We start from the raw sequence: 21991 nt of genomic DNA on the forward strand, positions 1-21991 counted from the left end.
ATCACTGACATTTTATGAGCCAACATCAAGCTAGTTTAGGGTGCATTGCTTAGGATCCAGATAAATCTTGATTTATTATAATGCTCAAAAACATGCACAGGCATACACGAAAAGGCTGGCATTACATAAACAACCCATATCAAGCACAAGACAGATCTGGGCCGAGAGAACAAAAAAAGAATAAAAGGAAGAGGCGATGAGGAGGATTGCGAGTGTGATTTTGCAAGGCTCTAACCATCAGAACAGAAAAAGAGAGGGAAAAGCCAGGTCTCCTCAACCTGAAACAGTGCTGAGGCCATGAGGACGACTTGCTATTTATAGTGACAGATTTTTTATTCAAGAGGGCTCTGCTGTTGTGCTTTCTCTCTCACGCTTGTGCTGCCTCTCTTGCACCGCGTCTCTATTCTTTCTCTATTCGACCGCATATTTTTTCCCTAAACAAAAGGGGGAAAACACTCACACACAGGTGTAAATGTAAATTATTTTTTAAAGATTAAAAAAAGACATTTCCAATGTCCGATGGATTCATAAACAGTCAATGATAACCTACAAATGGACGTCTTCAAGCCAAGAGGATCACTGAGGATAAACTTAAGGGTTTCTGGATACAGGACTTCCCACATGCAGCCTTATGTAAGCCTATAGGTTGTTCTTTTTTCCCTGCACCCCTCCCTCCCTGGTATGACAGTGTTGCAGAGTGACGCCTACTTCTCAGTGACACACCACCCCCACCGGGCCACCTCCACCGTCCTCTCTCCCTCCTCCCACACAGGGACACAGTGGAAGGGAATTCCTTATTACCTCAGCATTTGCCTCACTAAACACGCATTGTGTGCATCTGTGCAAGTATACACAAATATAAATTGACCACTAGGCACACATACACCATTTAAGTCACCATAAATTAGATGCCTCTATCAGCCAGTGATGTGTAGAATCCATCCAAGTCAAACAAATCATCGTTCTATATTGAGCTTGGGCACAAGTTACAATTATATAAGAAGAAACGGTATGCATAGTATGTGAACTATCTTCTAGCACGCCCCACTGAATGATTTTTGAAGTTTCACTAAGGCATAATTAAATTAATTGCCACAGGACTTTACAGAGCAACAATAAAAAGTGCCAAGATAATTATAACTGTGGCAATGGCTGCACGTTAACCCAAATCTCAAGAGTTGTAAAAGGCACACGAACGAGCTACATCTCACCACTGAATTACTTACACCCACTGACAAAGACACACAGACACATACACTCACAGCACATGCTTACTGTATTTAGAGTTCAGCTCTGTGGATCTCCAGCCAAGTCGGATCAGGTGTCTCACAGATAAAAGCACATTATCGCAGGAGAAGCAGAGGCAGCTCTGGACCACGACAACGCTGACATTACTTTTATCTCGCTAAGTAGTACAGATGAATGACTTCCATTTCCTGCAGCATGTAAATAACAGAGTTTCAGGACTGTTTACCTCTGTCACTCTCTTGATCTCATTCTACTTTTCTTCGTCTTCACGCTTGCTCTGTTCCCTTCCTATCCGTAGGTACCAACAGCTCTGTTTTGTTAATGGGTTTCATGACAATGGACAGAAAACGAGTTTTCGACTGCCCCCTCTCCTTTTCTGAATGAAGCACAAGCACAACAGGGAAACAGAAAGCCTTGCTTGCTGGCTGGCTCCCTCTATACTGCTCTTATGCTATCATGCGCACAGTTTGCACCGCTCCCTTCTCCTCCAACCCTCCCTTTCGTGTGGATTCTCTCTCTCTCTCTCTCTTACATATCTTGTTTGCTCTCTTCCTCTGTGTAACAATATAATTGCAATGACAACCAACCCAGGGCTCACCAGAAGCCCAGCTGTTTAAAGGACTGCTTGGATCGGCCTATATATCACTTGATACAAAAGCAGGATGCTTATATGAGAGTTTACAGTATAGATTTATTCCGTCACAACTACATTTCGAGATACGGTACTTTGCAGGAATGAACATAAGCCTTCATCCGGAGAAAGGCAGGAGACATAGTCCAGGCGCACGCTGGTCACCATTCATCACTCTACATTTCATGGGAATACATGAAGTCTTTATCTGTAGTCTGTGTCTGGACAAATTGAATAGGCTTAAAGTACTGACAGCTGCTGGTGAAACCAAGCACTGCTGCAGTGGTCAAAAATAAATCATGAAAAAAAGGGGGGTTTGAAGGAAAGATAGTGGGGGGGGGGGAAATAATGAAACCACCTCATTAGCTAGGAAAAACCTTAATCCCACAAGACGACATATTTGCATCTTCTCCCTGCAGCCCCCTCACTGCAAACAGCAGCTGAACGACGCAGTGGAAAAGAGGCAGTCAAAAGTTCAGCATCAAAAGAAACGTCAGCAGGGAACTCTGGGTAAGTCCAAGGATGTCTGTCTCAGATGGCTGTGTCGGCAGCACATAACATGGCTGTATTGAGCACTTGAGGGCAATGTGTGGCCATGGTAGGCTGTGTTCCAGCTTAAAAATACACAACATTAGTGACAATTGTGGTCTTTGATAGTTCAATATTTGAGTATTTCATATTTTGGCTGTTACTATCACCAGGATAACATATAAACTGTGTCAACATTCCATGGTAGGAAGACCATTAAAACCTTGATGTAGAGGACTCTGGGATTAACTGGTGTTCATGTGTTAATTCCAAGACAAATCAGCAGAGCATTCAGCTGGCATCTGAACAGTTAGGCCTGTTATTTTCTAAGTGCTCCTCATCACAGGTGGACACATCGCTGTCCTATTTCCAGCACTGACACAGATCAATCATTTTACCACAGAAAGGCCACTATACAGTAACTTGTTTTCTGTCAGGTGACAGCATATCCTCCAGAATCTGGTAGCGGTCACCGCTAGAGGTGCCTTGCATGAAACAGCTGGGGATGTTATTTGTATTTGGGTGTAGATTTAAGCTTATACCTGCCAACCAGCATAAGGCTCTTACTATCAAATAGATACAGACAGCTACCGTACATGACACTAGCAACTGCAAACTCCCCAGTACATTGTAATAAACCTATATTAAAAATATACAAATTTTTGGCTAGCACGTCCGATTTAAATATATCAGGAAGGAGCGTTATAGTTACAGTGTGCTGATTAAACTGAGTGGTACACTCAACAGGTGTTTGCTGCAGTTTAGTGAAGCAGCTACAAGGCACAAGACTTCATACAGTTAAGTGACACATTTTACCGGTATTGTTTTTACAGTAAACTACTTCTACTGTGAACCTTTTAGTCACACCTTAAAATGTGTTAAAATGGGCTTAACTGTTGTCGTCGAGGGTAATATGGTCTAAACTTAATCTTAGTAATTCAATTTCAGGAATCACTAACTGAAGTGCCCATTTCCAATACCCCTTTTCCACTGGTCAAAATCCCCTTTAAACCTGCCACAATCAAGCTTTCATGTGCAATGGAAATGTTTAAACTCTCTGTTTACACCTGGGTCAATAGAGTCTGCAGTAGACATAGGTTTTTATCACACTAAATTCCAGTGCGAGAAGTGATGACATGTTATCAACATCCAGTGTTGCTGGTTAATAAGGAAGGAATTTGGGATGCAGCTTGTTCAAGGACGTTTTATTACTTTCTTACACAGCGTTGGAGGCAGAGCCCCACTTATTCTTACAAAAGTTGCTCAGTGGTGTTTTGAAGCCAAAAGTTTGTCTTCCTGGGTATGAAAATACCTGGATCGTTGACCAAGCCGTCGAACTTCCGGTATAGTGCCCGGCTAACTTGAATGGGGATAAAATAAGTTAACTGCTCAAATTATGAGAGTGATACAAGTCATTTTGAAGGGATTGTGACACTCAAAAAAACGTATCCACCATTTTACAGAAACTTCTTTCACAATGGGACTATTGACTGTTTCCGGCACATTCTTGACGTGAAACATAATATCAGCGATGTACAATGTAAAGCTGTACTGCCCTAAAACACTACAGTAGTGTTAGTCTGCCACTTCAATTATATGAAGCAAATCTTAGAGTTGACCTTTGACGATAAGCAACGCAATGTTCTCTTTCAACTTTGGGACAGAACTGTTCATGTCTAGGAATTGGTCTGCTCGCTCTATATTTATTCTACTTTTAAGCACACAACTGACCTTCTATATGTATGGAGTTGAGATGACTCTGCAATCCTAGCGTGGAAAGAAAGTTTGCTCTGGTTGACCACATGACTGGGATAAAGAGGATGGCATGCACTAATGCCACCTAATGCCTCAAACCAAGTCAAACAGCTTCATCTGCATTAAGACAGCCAGGCAGCCTCTTTCACAGGACAGTAGGAGCAGATAGCGAAAGACTTTGAGAGCAGCAGGGAGAAAGGGGAGGAGCTTAGCAAGGATCAGTAGCCAAAGATACCACAGATAAACCGTTCCTGAACACAATCGCCTAACAAACTGCTGCAGTTTATATATGCAGCATATGACTGAGACAAAGCTGTAAGGAAAATAGTTATTACATGCACTGCAAACGTACAAAAAAGCCTTTATAAGCTGGGCTTTATAAATACAAATCAGTGCTTGAATACAATCAGTTTATGAACTTGTATGAAGTTGATTAAGGCCTATTTCTGACCAGATCTTTGTAGTGTAATTCTGCATGAAAACAATAGCAACACAGACAACTTTTCAACTTCTGCTTGGATCCTGTGATCCTATGATGATTTTTGATTTCTTTCCCTTTGAACAATCATGCGAAAACCCTCCAGCTTTGCAGCAATCGCAGTGAAGTCAGTCAGGCAACTATACCCAATCTGAGGCCAGACTTACGGCAATGCAACCAGTCGCCTCCCTTCTACTCTGATCAATAATGTATATCAAAGCATGCAATGAAGGAAAGATATGAAAACAGATGATTGAGAAACAGCGAGAGAGAAAAGACATCAAGAGAAAGGGGGCTCCGAAAACAAAGAACAGAGGGGCAAAGGAGAGGGAAAAAATAAAGATGGAGAGACACAGAGAAACAGAAGCAGGAGTGGTTAAGAGACGAGAGAGATAGGAGCAGCAGCAACAGCACCACGCTTGGTGCTCTGGCAGAGATCTATAAATAGCTCTTCAAATCTCTCTAGAAAAAGCCACTCTTCTGCTTATGCTGCTGCAAACACAGATTCAGAGACAGAAGAAGATATGGATACCTGGCTTACAAATTAAAACAGATAATGTCTTACAGGATAACAGCATGCCATTTCAATTAAATCAGCCAATAAAACACACTATTAAAAACCTCTTTTACGTCAACCACCTCGGCATAAATATTTGATCGTAGGAAGTGAATACTCGAAAAGCAGGCACCTCCAACACAAAACATCACATGCTCCTCTTGTGTATGAATAAAGGATTCTTTATACTCACACATCCTGCCACAACAAAAAAAATGTAACAGGCACCCTTACAAAATCTCTCTATCAACTCTTACACTTATTTCTACCCCCAAAAATGATAATTTTTAAGTGCTGTAACTACAATAGATCAGCATCACAATTTATTGACACTGAGGAGTATGACTAAAATTCAACAAAAAGCTCTGCGAGTTGCAGGGAATAAAAGGGGAAACATGTTGATCAGGAGGCAGCATACTCCCTCTTTCTCATTGCTGACCTTAGCAACAGCAGACTGTTGAATCAATGACTCATTTCCATCGGATCTTACTATGGATAAACCTTTTCTCAATGGTTCTGCCATTACACCTGCAAGTGGACTCAAATATGTTTAAAAGCCGGTATGTGCACTTTGTAAAAATGCATATCAAAGAGCTGTAATGGGGTCACATCTAAAGAATCACTGAATATACCGATGCTTTAAACTGGAAATACAGAAATTGCTCTGGAGGGTTACCTGCTCAACCTGTCCATAATCTTCCGCAGAGGAGTTTATACAGAGGAAGTCAAATCGTCATATTTACAAGCCAATCTCGAAATCAAATGTGACATAACTTGGCAACCCCCACCTACCACTTGCCAATTCTCTGCATCACATGACTGTCCAATGCCAATTGATATGAATATTTATGCTTTCAGACACACATGCCATTTTCCCAGAGCAGATGTTTGAATCACAGCTCTGACAGTCTGCGCTGTGATCCCACCTAGTTTGACACAACCGTCTTGTTATCTATTTTCAGCTTGAGTGTCAAAATGCAGAGCCAAAGCCAAGACACAGAGAGACCGATGACCATTTGTCAAGTATTTCTCGCCGAATCCTACCTCACAATTGAGGCCTCCTCAACCGTGTCTTTACTGGAACACGGAATGAGTGACAGGCTTGTTTCCGTTTCATCTCAATCAATTAATTCAAGAAATATGCCTCACTGAAAGAAAATCTTGGCCAACAGATATACACCTTATTCTCGAGGAAAGCTTAGGACAGCTATTAAAGCAAACTTCTAAAGCCACGGTGGAGTAAACACAGCCCAACAGTGCTCACTTCCACTGAACTGTTGACTTAACCACAAATACTCACTCACTTCTACAAACTACTGGTTTGAAAGAGTTGGCTAAATTGTTATTAGATGAGCACGTTGTTTGTTGTTGTTTATGACCACTTGTGGAAACACAAACACATAAATATGCCAGGGTGTAATGGAGTAAATAACACCTGGATGTCACCAGCCAAGGTGGGCTTTAAGTGTGATTTCAATGATCAGCTCCAAGCACATTTCCAATCAATTCACTAAATGACAATCAAATATCAATCGCTCATTCAGTCATACTTTCATTCACCAAGCTTCAGTGATGTCTCTCAACTAAGATTAGAAGGATAAAAATGTTAACATGGCCATCTCGTGTCAGGCACAGAGAACGCGGACTTTAAAGATGGTGCTTAACGCTGCCTTACATTATCTGAGTAAAGATCATGGATCATCGATCACAAGTTAGTTATCTCAAGTCATCTGAATAGGTTCAGCTCACCGTTTTGCTGGCCGTGCGTCTCGGGTCCGTGTGTGCGGGATCCTTCAAGTTGTGTGTCTGTGGAGAACAGATGGCAGTATGGTCATAGCCGTGGCAGAGCAGTTCACTGAAAATATTAGCTTGCCCACACGCTAACAATAGCTAGCTCACGGCATTAGCTGGCTTCCTCCAGCAAGTATAATTAGCCACCTACAGCACCTAGCCACCTAGCTAATGTTAGCCCGCTAGCTAGCCTTTTCTTTTCAGTGTACGCTAGCACCCCAGCGTTCACAAAACCCAGCAATAATATAATAACCGGTTATCCAACAAAGTAGCCTGTGTTTACTGCGAGGCGAACCTTGTTGTAAATCTTTCCCAGCACTGTCAGGTCTGGAAAAATAGGAGGCGATACCTGGTGCTGGTAGCTAGCTTTCCCGAATGACTTACCAGTGCTAATATAATGGTGCTGCTAGCTTGAGTTGGTTCACTGCGACCCCGACTGTCAAAATAGCGCCGCGTGAGGGGAGAGCGGCATGAACGCTGACGAGAGATAGCAAAGCGCCGAGGAGCAAGGCAGTCGACTCCCGTCACAGGAACACAGCTAAGTAGTGACAACAAAAACGCCAAAGAACAAAATGATACAAATTAAAGAAAAAAGAAACAAAACGCAATTCCCCCTTCACGGCTCCGGCTTGTGTGTGTGTGTGTGTCAGCGTCACTTTTTCCCCCCCCCTCACCAGTTTACGTCAGCGGCGTACTTCACAGTCGCAGGGAGACGTTCAGGGTACAGTAAACTTCAAACCTCAGGTTGCTGATCGCAAGATGAAAGAAAACTGTATGTATATGGGATTTATGGCATCGAGGTGCCGTTTTGTTGCCAGCTTGTTGTGTTTAGTCATTTTTTGTATTTAGTCAACTCTCACCTCTTTTAAATCAGGACCCTTTTTATTTCTGCCACTGCCTTTCACTGGAGTGGTTTCAAGACTTTGAACTGCACTTTGACTTTTATTCTTTAGTCAAGTCTCTTTTAAAACTTTTTCTATTTGAGCTCTCTTTCATATTTCTTAACTTGTTTTAATGTTTGTGTTTCGTGATGTCTTCCTACATGTTTTTTAAAAAATGTTTTTTAAATGCAATTTATAACGTCTTTAAATGCCTCTGTAAAGCACTTTGAGTTGCCTTGTGTCTGGATTGTGTTGTACAAAAAACTTGCCTTGCCTTTATGGTCAGATACAATGAAGGTTTATTGGTGCTATGAGCTGTTAAAATGTAGTTGTGTAGTTTTACTCTGGTGTAGAAAACTGAGCATAAGTCAAGACATAGGTGAAAACAAGTGAAACACTGAAATATCCCAGTATCCTTAACTAAATGTGAGTCGTGTATATGAAATAGAATAGAGGATATAATACTGTGGTAGATGTGCTGACAGACTGTGCAGGTACATAATGGACCTATGCTTAAAGGACAGGATACAGACAGTTGCTGCAGATATGTAAACATATGCTGTTGTGATGTTTAACATGTTCAAGTATGGGGTGAGTAAAGTCACATATTCAAAGCAAAGGTAAAGGTTTATTGGTACTACGATCTGTTAATGGTGCACTTTTGGGGATACAAATTTAATCAGAAGAGAAAGATTGACTTCTTTTATGCCTAAACAAACTAAACAAACAAACTCTCCTCATATTCACGAGTGAATAAACAAGCAGACCTTAACCGTCATGTGACTGAAAAAATAATAATAATGCTGTATGCTGTATATTAATATAATTTCCAACTTGCACTGGGTTACTTTTTTCTGTACTGAAATTTCAAATATTTATTCATTTTTAATATTGTAACCCTTTAAAAATCAGCTTGTTTACAAGATGCCACTGTTTTGTTTTTTTGATAAGATAAAATCATTGTAACTTCCCATGTAAAAGTATTTCTAAGGCAGTAACATGGAACATTTTTGTTGTACTATATGTGGTCTTTTACAGCTTAGCATGAGCAAGTTTTACTGTGAGGCAAAGCCCCCTATAGGACACAAGGGAAATAGCATGTATTAAGCCTATGGGCCAAAATACCCTAACCCTAATGAATCCATGACCACAGAATGAAAGCCTGAGAACATGTGATGCACGATTTTATGTTGTCATGACAATGGGATAAAAAAAATACACTAACAGTTATTAGTGGCACAAAACAGTTTTAGTTGTCTGCCTGTGATATAAACATTATATTACAGACATATTACATGAGCTGAGGTTGAGATTTAAAAACAAATAACAAACACCTTTGCTAAAATGTATGCAGTATGCATTAATACTACAATATTACATACTACACAGAAAAACAAAAAAACAAACATAAAATGTATCAACAGTTGCATTAGGATTAAAGGAAAACACAGCAGCTTTATTTCCCACTCAGAACAGTTCTTTTATTCAAAAATAGATATGTCTGATGTTTGTACTGCTACCTCATTAATGTTGTAAATATGAAGTTCTGAATTTCTTCTCCAAAACTACACAGTGCCCCTTTACATCTCTGCAGCATTTAACCTTAACTAAAACATCCCCAACACAGAATGTCTGATCCCTGTCTGAAGAAATATGGACGTATGCATTCTGTACATTAAAATGGTCAGTCTATTATTTAATGATAATGACTTTCAGCCTCAGCCTCCCTTGTAAATAATACATGCTCATGATGATTAGGTGGCTGTTGAGTAGATATTTTTTCTTGTCTTTTAATTAGCACGCTTGTATTTTCACTAATTATTCAAAGCACACATGCATAACTAAGGCTTGTTGTAGTTCCTCCTCTTCGCCACACGTCGGCAGGCAAGTACTTCTGTGCCATATGAAGGCCTTGTTCAAGATTCAAGTTCTTTATTTATGATATACACCACAGGTACACTGAAGTCATTGGCAGTGAAATTATTCTTCTCATGTTCCATTCAACACTGTGTAAAAAGAAATTCCCACAAACACAAAACACTCTTTTACCCTTGAGCAGAAATAATAAAATTGAGGATGGATGTGCAACAAAAATCCAGTGAAATGTGCCGCATTATTTTTGGGGACCAAAACACAAAATAAACACTCAGATATGTCACAGAGTAAAACAATCAAGTGAAACACAAAAAAATGTCAATATCCCTCCTATTACAGATGATATGATACTGTGGTAGACTGGTGAACAGTAGTGATGAAATCAATTATACGTTGACAGGCTGTGCAGGTATGTGATGGGCCTATGCTTAAAGAAGCTGATTACGGACAGGTACGAACATGATATAGACAGTTAGTGCACATAATGTAAATGTAAATGTAAACGTATGCTGTTAGGATGTTCAGAGTCAAAGTAACATATTCAAGCATAAGTCAAATGGAAATACTTACATATACAACAATGACCATTGATACAACTTGTCCACTTTGATGATATATACTGTAAATACAATCCTAACTGTTAAAACATCTTGTCTTATATGTGTCCATGTGGGAAAACTGTTAAATATTGCAAAAGGACACATCATATGTATACATATTGTTATCTTACTTCATCTTACCTTATCTTGTCTAGGTAGGGTTGCAGCAACATACTAGGTTTTAATACACTGTGTTATGAATAATGATGGTTGTCATACTGAGTACATCGTATCTACGGCATTGAAGTCTTCTGTATAATTGTTTGTAAATATCTATATTTACATTTCAAGTGCATATCTGTCAGTACATTATATTTGTTCAACACCGAAATAGCCTTTTGTTTTCATTTCTTTGAAGGTGCAACATGTAAGAAAGACCCTGTAAAATTCATATCCAAAACAAATAGGAGGCAGCATATCACAAGGGGAAGAGCTAACTCCTGCCGCTGGAAGTTCAGAGTGTTGGGGGAATGTTGGTGTTTACCACGCTACTACATTAGCATTGGACCAGGATGAGACCAAGGCCGTCATATTAAATCTGGATTCCTATGAAACATGTTCAGTGCTATTTTGAAGCCAAAGAAGCTTAACTTCCTGCTATGACAATATCTGTATCTTCCGTGTTGTGGGGCCCACAGAGGGCGCGCACCAGAGACTTCTGCTGACAGCGCCTGGTTAAATTGAATGAGGATAAATTATCTTAATCGTCTTTCACAATGTGAGCTTATGAGTAAAAGTGCTTTTGGGCGGCAATGTTTCACACGATGATGTAATTACACAGCTTTTGGCCACTACGAAAACTGGCCTCAAAGCCTGGCACTCTTCCTGGCAGCTTGGACGAGACAGGGCTAGCTGGTTAGCATGCTTAAGAGATATAAAACTACAATTCTTTTGTATTGCACTTTTATGGGTCATTCTAACTGATAACTGTAATAGACTAACTGTGTAATATCTTTACCGTGAAACAGTAATACAGCCTGCGATGGTTATCGTATGATGAGATGCATCACTACGATGAGGTTTTAAGTGATTCTGAGGGTGTTTTGCCAACTTTGTGAAAAGGCTACGACTTAAATGTGCACTGTGCAGTTTTGGAGAAAACATTTTAATCATAAGAGAAAGATCTTCATTATGACTTTTTTTTAAAATGCCTAAACACACCAATTGAACAAACTATCTTTGTTTTCATGACAGACTGAATGAAAAAACTGACCTTAAAGGACAACACACTTTCATACTGTTTTGCTTTGTATGTGGCGGACCCTGCCACATTTCTAGGTTCAAACAGTTTTCTGGGGACCAGAACAGCTTGTTTATTCAGTTATGGAAACTACACATATATATTGCTGAGTGTGTACTGTAACTTAATTAATAATCACATTCTGAGTTTGAAAGACTTCGACACACCTACAGAGTGTCCCTTTAATAGCAAAACTAGCAGTGGGGGGGAGCCATTCAGCAAGTGCAAATATGATGAACTGGTCGTGAGAAAGCTGACAGATAGGACTTGTATGGGCAACGGCATGACAGAGAGAGTCATTATTCTTCATCGCTGTCTCAGACACACACACACAAACACAGACAGGCGGCACCAATTTGCTCCATGATACGATCCCACCTTGCAGGGAACGTGACGGAACGTGTTAGAAATACCGCAGTCCCCGCCTCACAGCCTCCAGCGCTCCTGCACATTTTGAGGAACAATTCAAACGTTCGGTGGCCGTGACGCCGGCGCGCTCTGTATGTGGGTGAAAGGGCACCGAATTTCAACTTTGATCGGTAAGAGCGACGGCAGGTTGCGTATTCAGCTCAGGTGCCAAGAGGACAACGAGGCAGGGAAAGCACCGACAGTAATAACGCGCAGGTGACGACCTCGTTATTACCCACATACGCCGCTGGTTTAACGCAAGTGCAGCGAGTGAGGCGCTGCAGGTGTGTGGCTGATAAAAGTTTTATTGATTCCTTGAGCCAGTAGTTGTCCCTGCTCCACCTCGGAGTGTGAGTCAGTAGCCACGTGTGGACGCGTGTTTTGCGTGTGTGCGCGTGTTAGTGTGTGTGTGTGTGTGTGTGCGCGCGCGCGTTCGTGTGTGTGAGTGTTGTGTGTGAGACATGCAGATGCATTGCCAGTAATTTCCTCGGTGCCCCGATGCGCTCATTGGTGCGTCCCTCCAACGTGTCACCAGTTTTGGTGGATTACCCCAGATATCTTCACCATCGGGAGGGGAAACGCCAGTCATTTCTCTCAGCTCCTGTCTTCACGGTGTCCAGCTGCGACCGAGCACCTTTGACAACATTAAGGGGGGAAACTTTTGACTTCTCACAGAACAACTCATCGGAAAAAAAAAAGGATTCGAAGTTTTTTTTTAATCGCAGTTTTACGCAGCACAGCGATGCATTTATTTACAGCAAATTCACGGATGACGCTGTCGTTTTCAGTGCCAGCGTTTCTGTTCTTGGCACCTTTGCTGATGAAGGGTCTCTCTGTCAGTGGCTCCCCGGGCTGCGCGTCCTGCGGGTTGCCCGCGATGGAGAAAGACGAAGAGCAGAGGCTGATGATAGAAATCGCCAAGCAGCAACTTTTGGACAAGCTGCACCTGAAAGAGAGACCAAACATCACTCAGACGGTGCCCCGGGCGGCGCTCCTCACTGCGCTGCGCAAACTGCACTCGGGCCGCGTCAGACAGGACGGTACTCTTGAGCTAGACAACAGTTTACCCACAAAAGATCAAGGCTATGAAATAGTGAGCTTTGCAGATATAAGTAAGTGTGCTCTTTACCTTTTACACTGTGAAACTGGTTTTCCCCGTATGGCACACGAGCGCGTTTTGCTGTGCGGTTTACGCACGTTAATGCGTAAAAGCAGACACAAACTAGGTCAGGCTTTCCTTGTGCCTCGTTAACTACTTAAGGTTGTTGTGCTGTTCCATAAACTGTGGTTTTATTTGTGTTCTTCATAATATGACTGCAGGGCGTGAGAGGGCTTTTATTAAGTGTCATCCATAATATAGTGATAATGTCAAATGCTTAAAACAGGCGGAAGTAGACTGACTTTTCCTTTTAATTTTACACGAATCTATATATTTACTTCACAGGGATTGTTTGAAAAGAACTCACCCGTTTGCTTGTGTAAACTCAGGTAAAAATACCTAATTAACAGTTTGTGTTTTGTCAATTTTACCATTGATCCATAGATGAAACAGAGAATGGTGATGAGGCCAGCCTCAGTCTTACCTTCCAGTTTCTTCAGGAGCACGGCCAAAGCATCCAGGTCCTCCAGTCTTCTTTATGGATCTACGCCCGCTCCTCTGAGGACCCTAACAGAGACTCCCGCCTCTCTGCCCGAGTTTACCTCACGGCAGACGGTGGGGAGTCAGACTCTAACCGCACCCTGGTGATAGAAAAGATGCTTGAGGTCCAGGAGAGTAACTGGCACACCTTCCCCATCACCCGCACCCTGCAGGCCTTCCTGGATGGCAGCAAACACCGGTTGCGGCTGGAGGTCAGCTGCGATGAGGACGGGAAGAACCTCTGCTCCCTGGAAGGCTCTGCTCACACCCCCTACCAGCCCTTCCTGGTGGCCCAGGTGCGTCTCCGTGACAACCCCTCCAAACACTCACTCAGGAAGCGGTCGCTGCGTTGTGGCGATGATGTCACCGTGTGCTGCAAGAGAGACTTCTACATCAAGTTCAAGGACATCCAGTGGCACGTATGGATCATCGCACCTGAAGGTTACCATATGAACTACTGCATGGGCCAGTGCCCCCAGCATCTGTCTGGCTCACCGGGCATCGCATCCTCATTCCACGCCACCGTCTTCAGCCAGCTGAAAGTCAACGGCATCAACACGGCCGCGTCTTCGTGTTGCGTCCCCACCGAGCGCCGGCCGCTCTCCATGGTGTACTTCAACTCTCAGCACAGCATCGTTAAAACAGACGTTCCTGACATGATTGTGGAGTCCTGTGGGTGCACATAAAAGACAGAGTGTAAAAGATGTGGTTTAGTTTTGGTAGATTTGTTTTAACACAGGAAACTTAAAACTATGTGAGTGTTTTTGACAGACCAAGATTTAAACACACATGAGCAGAGGAGGTGGAAATGGGAAGTGTTTCTTTGGGAAACAGTAAGCACAAAGACAACGAGAAAGGAAAACGTAGGATATTCCCACGGCACTCAAGCATATTCTTGCAAGAATATATGTACATTTAAAGATCTTTATTTTTGTTAAATATTAATAAATAAGACTATTTGTCATTCATCATTAGAGTCTTGTAAGACTCAGGATGTAAAAAACTTTGCTGTAGAGACAATGTTGAGTGCCTAGTACCAGCTGAAACTAAATAAGACCACACACAGAGTCTGATCACAGACACATTCTGTCATCCATATGTCAGAGGCATACATTAAAGAGAGGCTAGAAACAACCAGAACATATGGCCGACTCAACACACATACGAAGAGTGTGATGTTGATGCAAAACATATGCATATTTACAGCGGTGACAAGCAGATCTGGCCAGGGCTGATTTAGGTGGTCACACCAAACTCAAAGAGATTATTAATGCGTCAAGCCTTCACAAGTCTTTTTTTTTTCTTTTTCTTTTCATTTTGTCATATGTAGTTTATTTATTTTGTCTTTCACAATCGCTGCTTGGGTTCGGTTCAAAGCAAAAGGTTTTATGGTTCTCAGGAAATTGGGAGCAGAACTGACAGAACTTCATGCTCGTTGAAACTTCTCTGCCGAATGTTTCACGTAATAGTCACAGTGTCCACATAAATACTTTTGTACTATTTTCCTTTAAATGCTGTTTTACAGAACTATATATATTAATACTGTATTTTCATGGCTTATGCCTTTTATTTTTTAGCCTCGTTAAATGCTGCCATTTTAAAGCAAGGCTTTTAAAACAATGTAAGAGATCCTTGATTTAAAGTGTGCCTTCTTTATTAACTGTGCAACTTGAGACATTGAGTGTCAAGTTATCTTACCAAAGAGAATCAATCAATTGTAATGGATGGAGTCTTTTTATGTGGACCTGTGACACATTGTTCATGGGCTGTGAGAAGCAGCTTTCGTTATCGTGCGAGCAAACACTGAGCTGAGACTGTTCGAACGAGTAAAAGCTGCCCTGAGTTCTGTCTGAGTGCAGCCGATGCTGCATGCAGCCTGGAATATGTTTGATCAGCATCTCCACTGTATTATTTACACAAGTCGCCTAATCAGTTGGGTAACTGTGGCACTGACAGTGTTTGAACCCAAGGTCATTTCTCAGCAGTGTGAGCAAACATTTAGCTATTGCTTCAGTGTCAGGTAATGTGAAGGTCTGTGAGGCAGGTGGGTCAGCGAGCATGTACTGTTGCACGTTGGCATTTATATCTCCCAGGGTCTAAAGTTTTCTCTGGGTGGTGTTATAATAAGAAGCTTTCCAGCTGGGGCAACGTGGTAAGCACTTTTGAGAATTTTAATAAATGTTCCTCATTACCCATCAGCATAATTTGCTAACTTTGATTCGAACGTCCGCTTTGTCCATACCATACCAAAATAACACAAACATAATACATTGTGGATTTAGTCACAGCTTGCGAAACTTAATAAACATAAATCAAATCTAATAATAAATTCTTCTGATATCGCTTTAAGCCACTTTTTATGAGGTTCCCAAATTTGAAATTGGCAGAAGTAAAAGATGGTGTCTGTCAGCACATGCCTTGTGTTTTTTTTTCATGTTAGGAAGAATTATATGATGTCTTGCATACCAACACTGCCAACGCCAAAGAAGTCTATAGCACAGATCATTCGCCCATTTTCACCCTCAGCAGTATGAAAGTCAAAGATCTTTTTCTACATTCCGGATCATGTTTAATGGGGTTGTCCTCGCCATGTTTTTAAACTGTATGACTTAAAAGGTAACTTTGTTTACAGGTCTTGTGGTGCACTATTGCACATGTGAAAAAAAAAGTAGTATAAAGACTTTATGAGATTACATGCAGCTTCCCTTCCCTTTTTTTTTTTTTTTTTTTTTTTTACATTTGCAGCAATACTTTAATTTGTAAAAATATCGGAGTTACCTTTTAACGACTTGCATTAAAACTGCCACGATAAACACAAAACTTTAACGTCAGTGAGTTGGTGCATTTTGCGCAAAAGACTATACCAAGAAGTTTTATTATAGTTTTGCCCAAATATACCACACACTTGTTTCTCCTCTCTCTGTTGCCTCTTTACACTGCACTTGTATTATTTCTTCAAAACCTGTGTGAAACAATTTTAACTCTTTTTAGTTTAGTGTTTATTATTTCATCTTGTAAGCACCCCTTGTCCCAGGACTTAATGTGACACTGAGGTGCCATCGTAACATGACTTACTTAAAAGCACTTTATCACCCTACTGTATTTTTAGAGCACATTTTGCTTGAAGTGTCTACTACTTATATCTCAGGTGAGCACAGCCTAGAACGTGTAAATAGGCCTGCAAAGAGCAAATGTCAATCCACTTGTTTTCTTGAGCTCTTAGTTGTGCTTAAATGTGTGTATTGCAGCGCACACGGATGATGCAGGAATCTCTGTATACTGTAACTGGTGGTGGAAATGGAGCCAGGATTTGAATTTTTGTGTCAATTTAAAGTTGCAATTGTTGTCTTTATTTTTATATACTATTTTCTGTGAACACTGAATGAATTGTGATGGCAAACTAAATGTAAAAAAGATGTGTCCTAACATGCTGACATAACAAAATTACAGTATATTTTGAAATAAATACATATTTTCAATCAATCTAGCTGTATCTCTCCTCTTTCACGACAATGACAAAGCACTGTGCCTTAGAATAGAAAGATTAATGAATTTGATTTTAAAAAAAATGTACCACTTAAATTGACCGCAACAGGAAAAAAATGAACAAATACTTCTTACTTTCTTTTTTCCTTAACAGTTGTGACTATAGGATGTATTTGCCAGTGATATGTTTTGGTTTAGGTGGTGTGAAATTCTTCTTATTTATAAAATGTTAAAACACTCTGGCTCTATCCTTGTCACAGTTTCTCTCACACGCAGCACGAATACACATTTTACTGCCGCGCATAAAGAGAGAAAAGTTCTTTCAATAAAAGTAATAAGAATTCTTTGCATGTGAAAACATGTGCGTTGTCATCAAATTTCAAAATTTTCATCCGCATGGGAAACAAGTTACCATGTTGCCATGTAATCACGCTGGCACTGTCTGTAAGGCAAAGGGCGTGTTTGCTCATACAAATAGATGAAGTGGCTTTATGGACTGTCTGTGTTTGGTGTGTAAACAGTTGTCACATTCCCTTGGCAGGTTGTCCTCATCGCATCGCGAAATTGCATCTGGGACGGATCGCAATTGAAAGCTGAGGCGATGGTATAGAAAGACTATCGACTTCACAAAGAGACATCGAAGTATCTATTTCAGGTTCTTTTTTCATTTTGGCACACTTAAAAGCTGTGGAAAAAACACTAAACCAGAGAGAATGTGGGTCCTGCTATCAATATCCCAGTACAGTAGCACACATCCACACATCATTATATGGTGAACCTTGATTGTACAGCGGACCATCAGGATTTCTGTTAGTAAGGTGTGAATAAGACATACAAACTCAAGCATGTACCTTAACATAAAGACTCTCCAACGCTCTATATCATATCAACAGTGAATGCCCCAAACATCAAATGCCAAAATCCCTGACTTGCACTTTCTGTCAAACTTTGCCAACTCCCCGTGCACAGCCAATGTTGACCAGCCAAAATGGACTATAATCCATGGCTGGATCAGGTGGACTGGCACAAAAAATGTTTTTCAGATTAAACAAGCTGTTTTTCATAACCCCTTCTCCAAGTTTCTGCTGGTCAGCTCTGGTGGCAGTAACACACTAGAGGAGTGTAATACGTTAGAGTAATATATAAGGCTACTTTAAGCGGTAATATCACACGTTTCTAATAGGATTCCAGTCATACTGTTACAGCTATGTCCAGTAACACATTAACACGACTGTCCTATTAAGACTTTATCTACACCAAGTCACTTCCACCGGCAAAAACACCTTCTCAAAGAAGAATCATGTTGGTAAAATGCTAAAATGGCTCCAAAGTGAGACAGTATTTTTTCAAAATGGTTATACTCCCCAAAGGAGAAAAAAATCTGTAAGAGGCCAGTTCAGCCTATGTATTAGGAAGTCCAGAGAACACTCAGCATTGAGAAATAGCACAGGTAACCTGAAGAAACACCTGGAGGGAGCTCACACTAATGCTAAGCTAATCGCAAGTGGCAACATAGCAAGCTGAGACATGCCGAGAGGGAGTGTGTGTGAGCTAGCTGAAGCAACAGAAGTTGGATGTCTCTGTAGCTGCCGTAAAGATGTTCGAACATTTAGAGGTGAGGCGGCTCCTTGCTGAGTGTGTCGCTGTTACGTTGCTGGAATGAACTTGAGCTTCTGCACTTTGACTGTGAAACGATATTACTCTCGCCGATTTTATAATGCCTAGTTGCTCTTTTGCGGTTATTTTGGTGAAAGTAGCGCCAAAGTAACGTAATCATGTTGCAACACTACATGGACAGTGATATCGTGAAGTGACATTACTTTCACATAAAAGCATCTAGTGATTTGTAACACCTTACAGTTTGGAATGAACTCGCCCAACATGACTGGTGGTTTGTTACGTCATAGTCATGAGCAATACTTGGAACAAGGAGAAAGCCAGGGATCCTGAGGGTTGGTTCTATTATTGTGAGTCACATGAGGCAAAGAGCTGTCACAGGTGCCTACGTACTCACCTCTCACTTAAGCCATGACCTTCTCTCATAACCTGGTTTGTGGGGAGAGCAGTCCAAAGCACCTCTGCTATAAAGACTGAAGGAGGATAATGCCGGTGGTTTATGACCAAGCACCACGTCCTCTTACATAACAGTCGTGCCCCATCTATGTGACTTTATTCTAAATCGGAATTTCAGCTGATGTCAAGGAGCACCATGTAGTTTTGCAGAACAAATTCAAACATAGAATTTTAATGTTTACAATGTTAACGGGGTAATTATACACACGTTATTTTTTCCCCGTAACTGAATAAACAAGCAGAGGAAAATAAGGTAAAAAGGTGCCAGGGTCTGCCAGTAAAACAGTATGAAATTGTGTCCTTTGTTAAGATTTATTAATTTACCTGTGAGATTAATTGCCTGACTGCCTTCTGACAACAATGACCTTTGTCACCTTTAAGATAAGTTTGTTTATTCAGTCATGAAAAATGAACAAATGTTGGAATGTTAACTTCTAACCTATATGTTCCTTTATGCTCAGAGCGTATGCTGTGAGAGTGCTGTGCTTAAAGTCGTTACATCTAGGCACAAAAACCACCAGGTTAGGGTTTGGAAAACACCTTTTTTTTGGCTTGCAACACTGGAAACTGTTCTACAGTCTGGGAAAACTCATCCAGTTTTGACGGTTACTGAAATCCAGGATGAAACAGGATGCTAGCTGTTTGTCATCTCGAACAGTGGTATACTGTATGTCTAACCAGCCATCTCACACATATTTTTTGTATCAGTGGTTTGCAGAAACGAAGTTCGCAGTGTTTTAATGAGGCCTTGAGTTTGTGACCTGAGAGGGACATGGGTACAGGTTGCCGCACGTGTGATTGGTTTTAGATCATGAGCACAGGTCAGTGTCAGCGTGTGATCGGGTGACTACTTTTTGACACAAGGAGGAAATTGCATTGGCCCCTCTTGTGGAAAGCAGATAACTGACCTACTCTGGGAAAAATAAAAAGCCTACTGACTCACTGATACACTGACACACTGACCCACAGACCCACTGTTTGCTGTGTGCCACTAAAACCCTAATCCCTCACTCCATTCACAATCCCACAAATCCTCTAGAAAGGTTTAAGGTGTCAGTCAGACTCATCCCCCCGCTGTGTCATGACAGGACAACCTTGGAAGAAACTGTTCTCACACTCTCTCCTCTTCCCCAAACTGTCCCTAAGTACACCTGTAAACAATAGTGTTATGTCGGGTGTTTGATTCAATCAGAAACATGCAGTAACGCAAAGTTTGAAATACAGTAACCATGTTATGTTACAGCATTTGTGCTGTTATGTACGTTAAAAAAAAAAAAGGGGAAAATTCCTGAAAAGTGAGCCTGGTTTTGTAAAACTGCCATCTGACTCACTGTTGCCTGGGTCACATCAAATCCCTAAGACGAGGACAGATCAATTATTTAATTAGCAATCCGACACGTAAGATACGTTAACTATGTGTACTGGCACAATGTATTGTGCACAAATAAGAGTGAAGTGAAGTACAGCGAACTAGTGGTGGCATATGAGATTAGACACAGTCTGTGCTGTTGTTTATTTAAAATGTAGATATGCTTCTTGACCAGATTTCCATTCATACTTATGATAATATTAAAGTTATCCATCCAATAGATATGTGTCATTAATGAATGTATCAATCTTGTTAAAGGGTAGCATTCATCGAAAAAATAATGTAATACAGACTATTAAGTTGTCATAACTGAAAGACAGTTAAATAATAACAATATATGATCAGTTGGCCTCACTTATCAATTAGGTGTCACACAATTCTATTTGTTTTCAAAATTCACCCACTTTCCTGTCTTAAGAAGCACCTCAAAGGGCCTAGATCTGTGATGCTGTCTTCACTCTTGCTCCAATGTACAAGACACTCCAAATAACTTAAATCCAAAGGATGATCCCATTACGACAGACCTAATTACCTGTTATGTCTCTGTGTGTTACATCAGAAGTGCCTTGGTACAGAACAACATCCTGAATGTGAACTCAGGTGCTGCTTTACTTTGGACCTGGTGTCCACTGTGACAGAGTTCATTTGATTTCAGTAGTTTGCTGGAAAAAGTTTTGAAAGTTTTGAAAAGTTTTGACATCACACTGCCAAATAAAGATTGTAGCGACCATTAAAAAACCTTTAAAAAATTGTTTCAAATAACTCTTCTAAAAATACTTTGAATAAACATAAATATGTTGAAAGAATTTATAGAAATAACACATTCATGATTTCACTTTTCGCAGTATCTTAGAAATGTCATTTGTCTTCAACATTCAACGTTAATTGTTAACATTTTAAGTGAATATGGTATCTATTAAATATCAAGTAATTACTAACTGCTAGATTTGATATATTTGATATAGATTTGATGTTTCCTCTTATATATAAAGTATTAAATGGCCTGTCTACCAAGGCCTAACAATCACGCTTGCTGGTACAAGACACTGCCAGCATCATTCTCAAACCTCTACATTTTCGCCACATGGTGGCGCTGTTGAAGTCATAAACGTGAAGGCTACTTATTCAGATTTACTACAGGGAAAAATCCAATTAAATTGAATCCAGCTTTACTGTGATCGTGCTGTTTACTCCGTCACGTTTCCCTCCAAGAATGTAAATATCCAACATTGTCAAAACAAAAGATACTTGAGATGAAAGGATGGAGGTCCTCACAGTAAAGGTAATTTATAATGTAATAATATAATATATGTATTCCTTGTACAATAATTTCATATAAAGTAAGCAGAGCTTGCCCATCTTGGCAGTACACAAGTAGTTAAAACATGCCGCATCTGGACAAACATTTGTCAGCTCCTGCTATTCACTGTTCTG

General features: G+C 40.7%; 2 protein-coding genes across 11 annotated transcripts in view; one reads left to right on the forward strand and one right to left on the reverse strand.

Annotated features, from left to right (window-relative positions):
* The window catches only part of LOC119021249 (R3H domain-containing protein 2), a 55950-nt gene extending 48280 nt beyond the window's left edge, over positions 1–7670 (reverse strand). For 6 of the 10 annotated variants that reach the window (XM_037101423.1, XM_037101419.1, XM_037101421.1 and 3 more), the window contains exons 1-2: positions 7372–7669; positions 6946–7002 (exon numbers count right to left, since the gene is read on the reverse strand). The gene's annotated coding sequence lies outside the window, so the exon portion shown is untranslated. The other 4 variants (XM_037101418.1, XM_037101422.1, XM_037101417.1 and 1 more) reach the window with 2 other exon arrangements.
* A 4668-nt stretch (positions 7671–12338) lies between these two features.
* On the forward strand, positions 12339–17112 carry LOC119021980 (inhibin beta B chain). The gene is made up of 2 exons (XM_037102607.1): positions 12339–13102; positions 13534–17112. Exons 1-2 carry the CDS (start codon positions 12733–12735, stop codon positions 14313–14315), a joined length of 1152 nt encoding a protein of 383 aa, XP_036958502.1. The 5' UTR covers positions 12339–12732; the 3' UTR covers positions 14316–17112.
* The last annotated feature ends 4879 nt before the right edge of the window (positions 17113–21991 follow it).

Source organism: Acanthopagrus latus, chromosome 6 (genome assembly GCF_904848185.1).
Source record: "Acanthopagrus latus isolate v.2019 chromosome 6, fAcaLat1.1, whole genome shotgun sequence".
Lineage (NCBI taxonomy): Eukaryota > Metazoa > Chordata > Actinopteri > Spariformes > Sparidae > Acanthopagrus > Acanthopagrus latus.

What these genes read in the sequence shown, in the direction of transcription:
- LOC119021980 (XM_037102607.1), top strand. Translation starts at nt 12,733, where the DNA reads ATGCATTTATTTACAGCAAATTCACGGATGACGCTGTCGTTTTCAGTG. An exon ending in AGTGAGCTTTGCAGATATAA is followed by an intron (nt 13,103 to 13,533) that starts GTAAGTGTGCTC and finishes ATTGATCCATAG; the next exon opens with ATGAAACAGAGAATGGTGAT.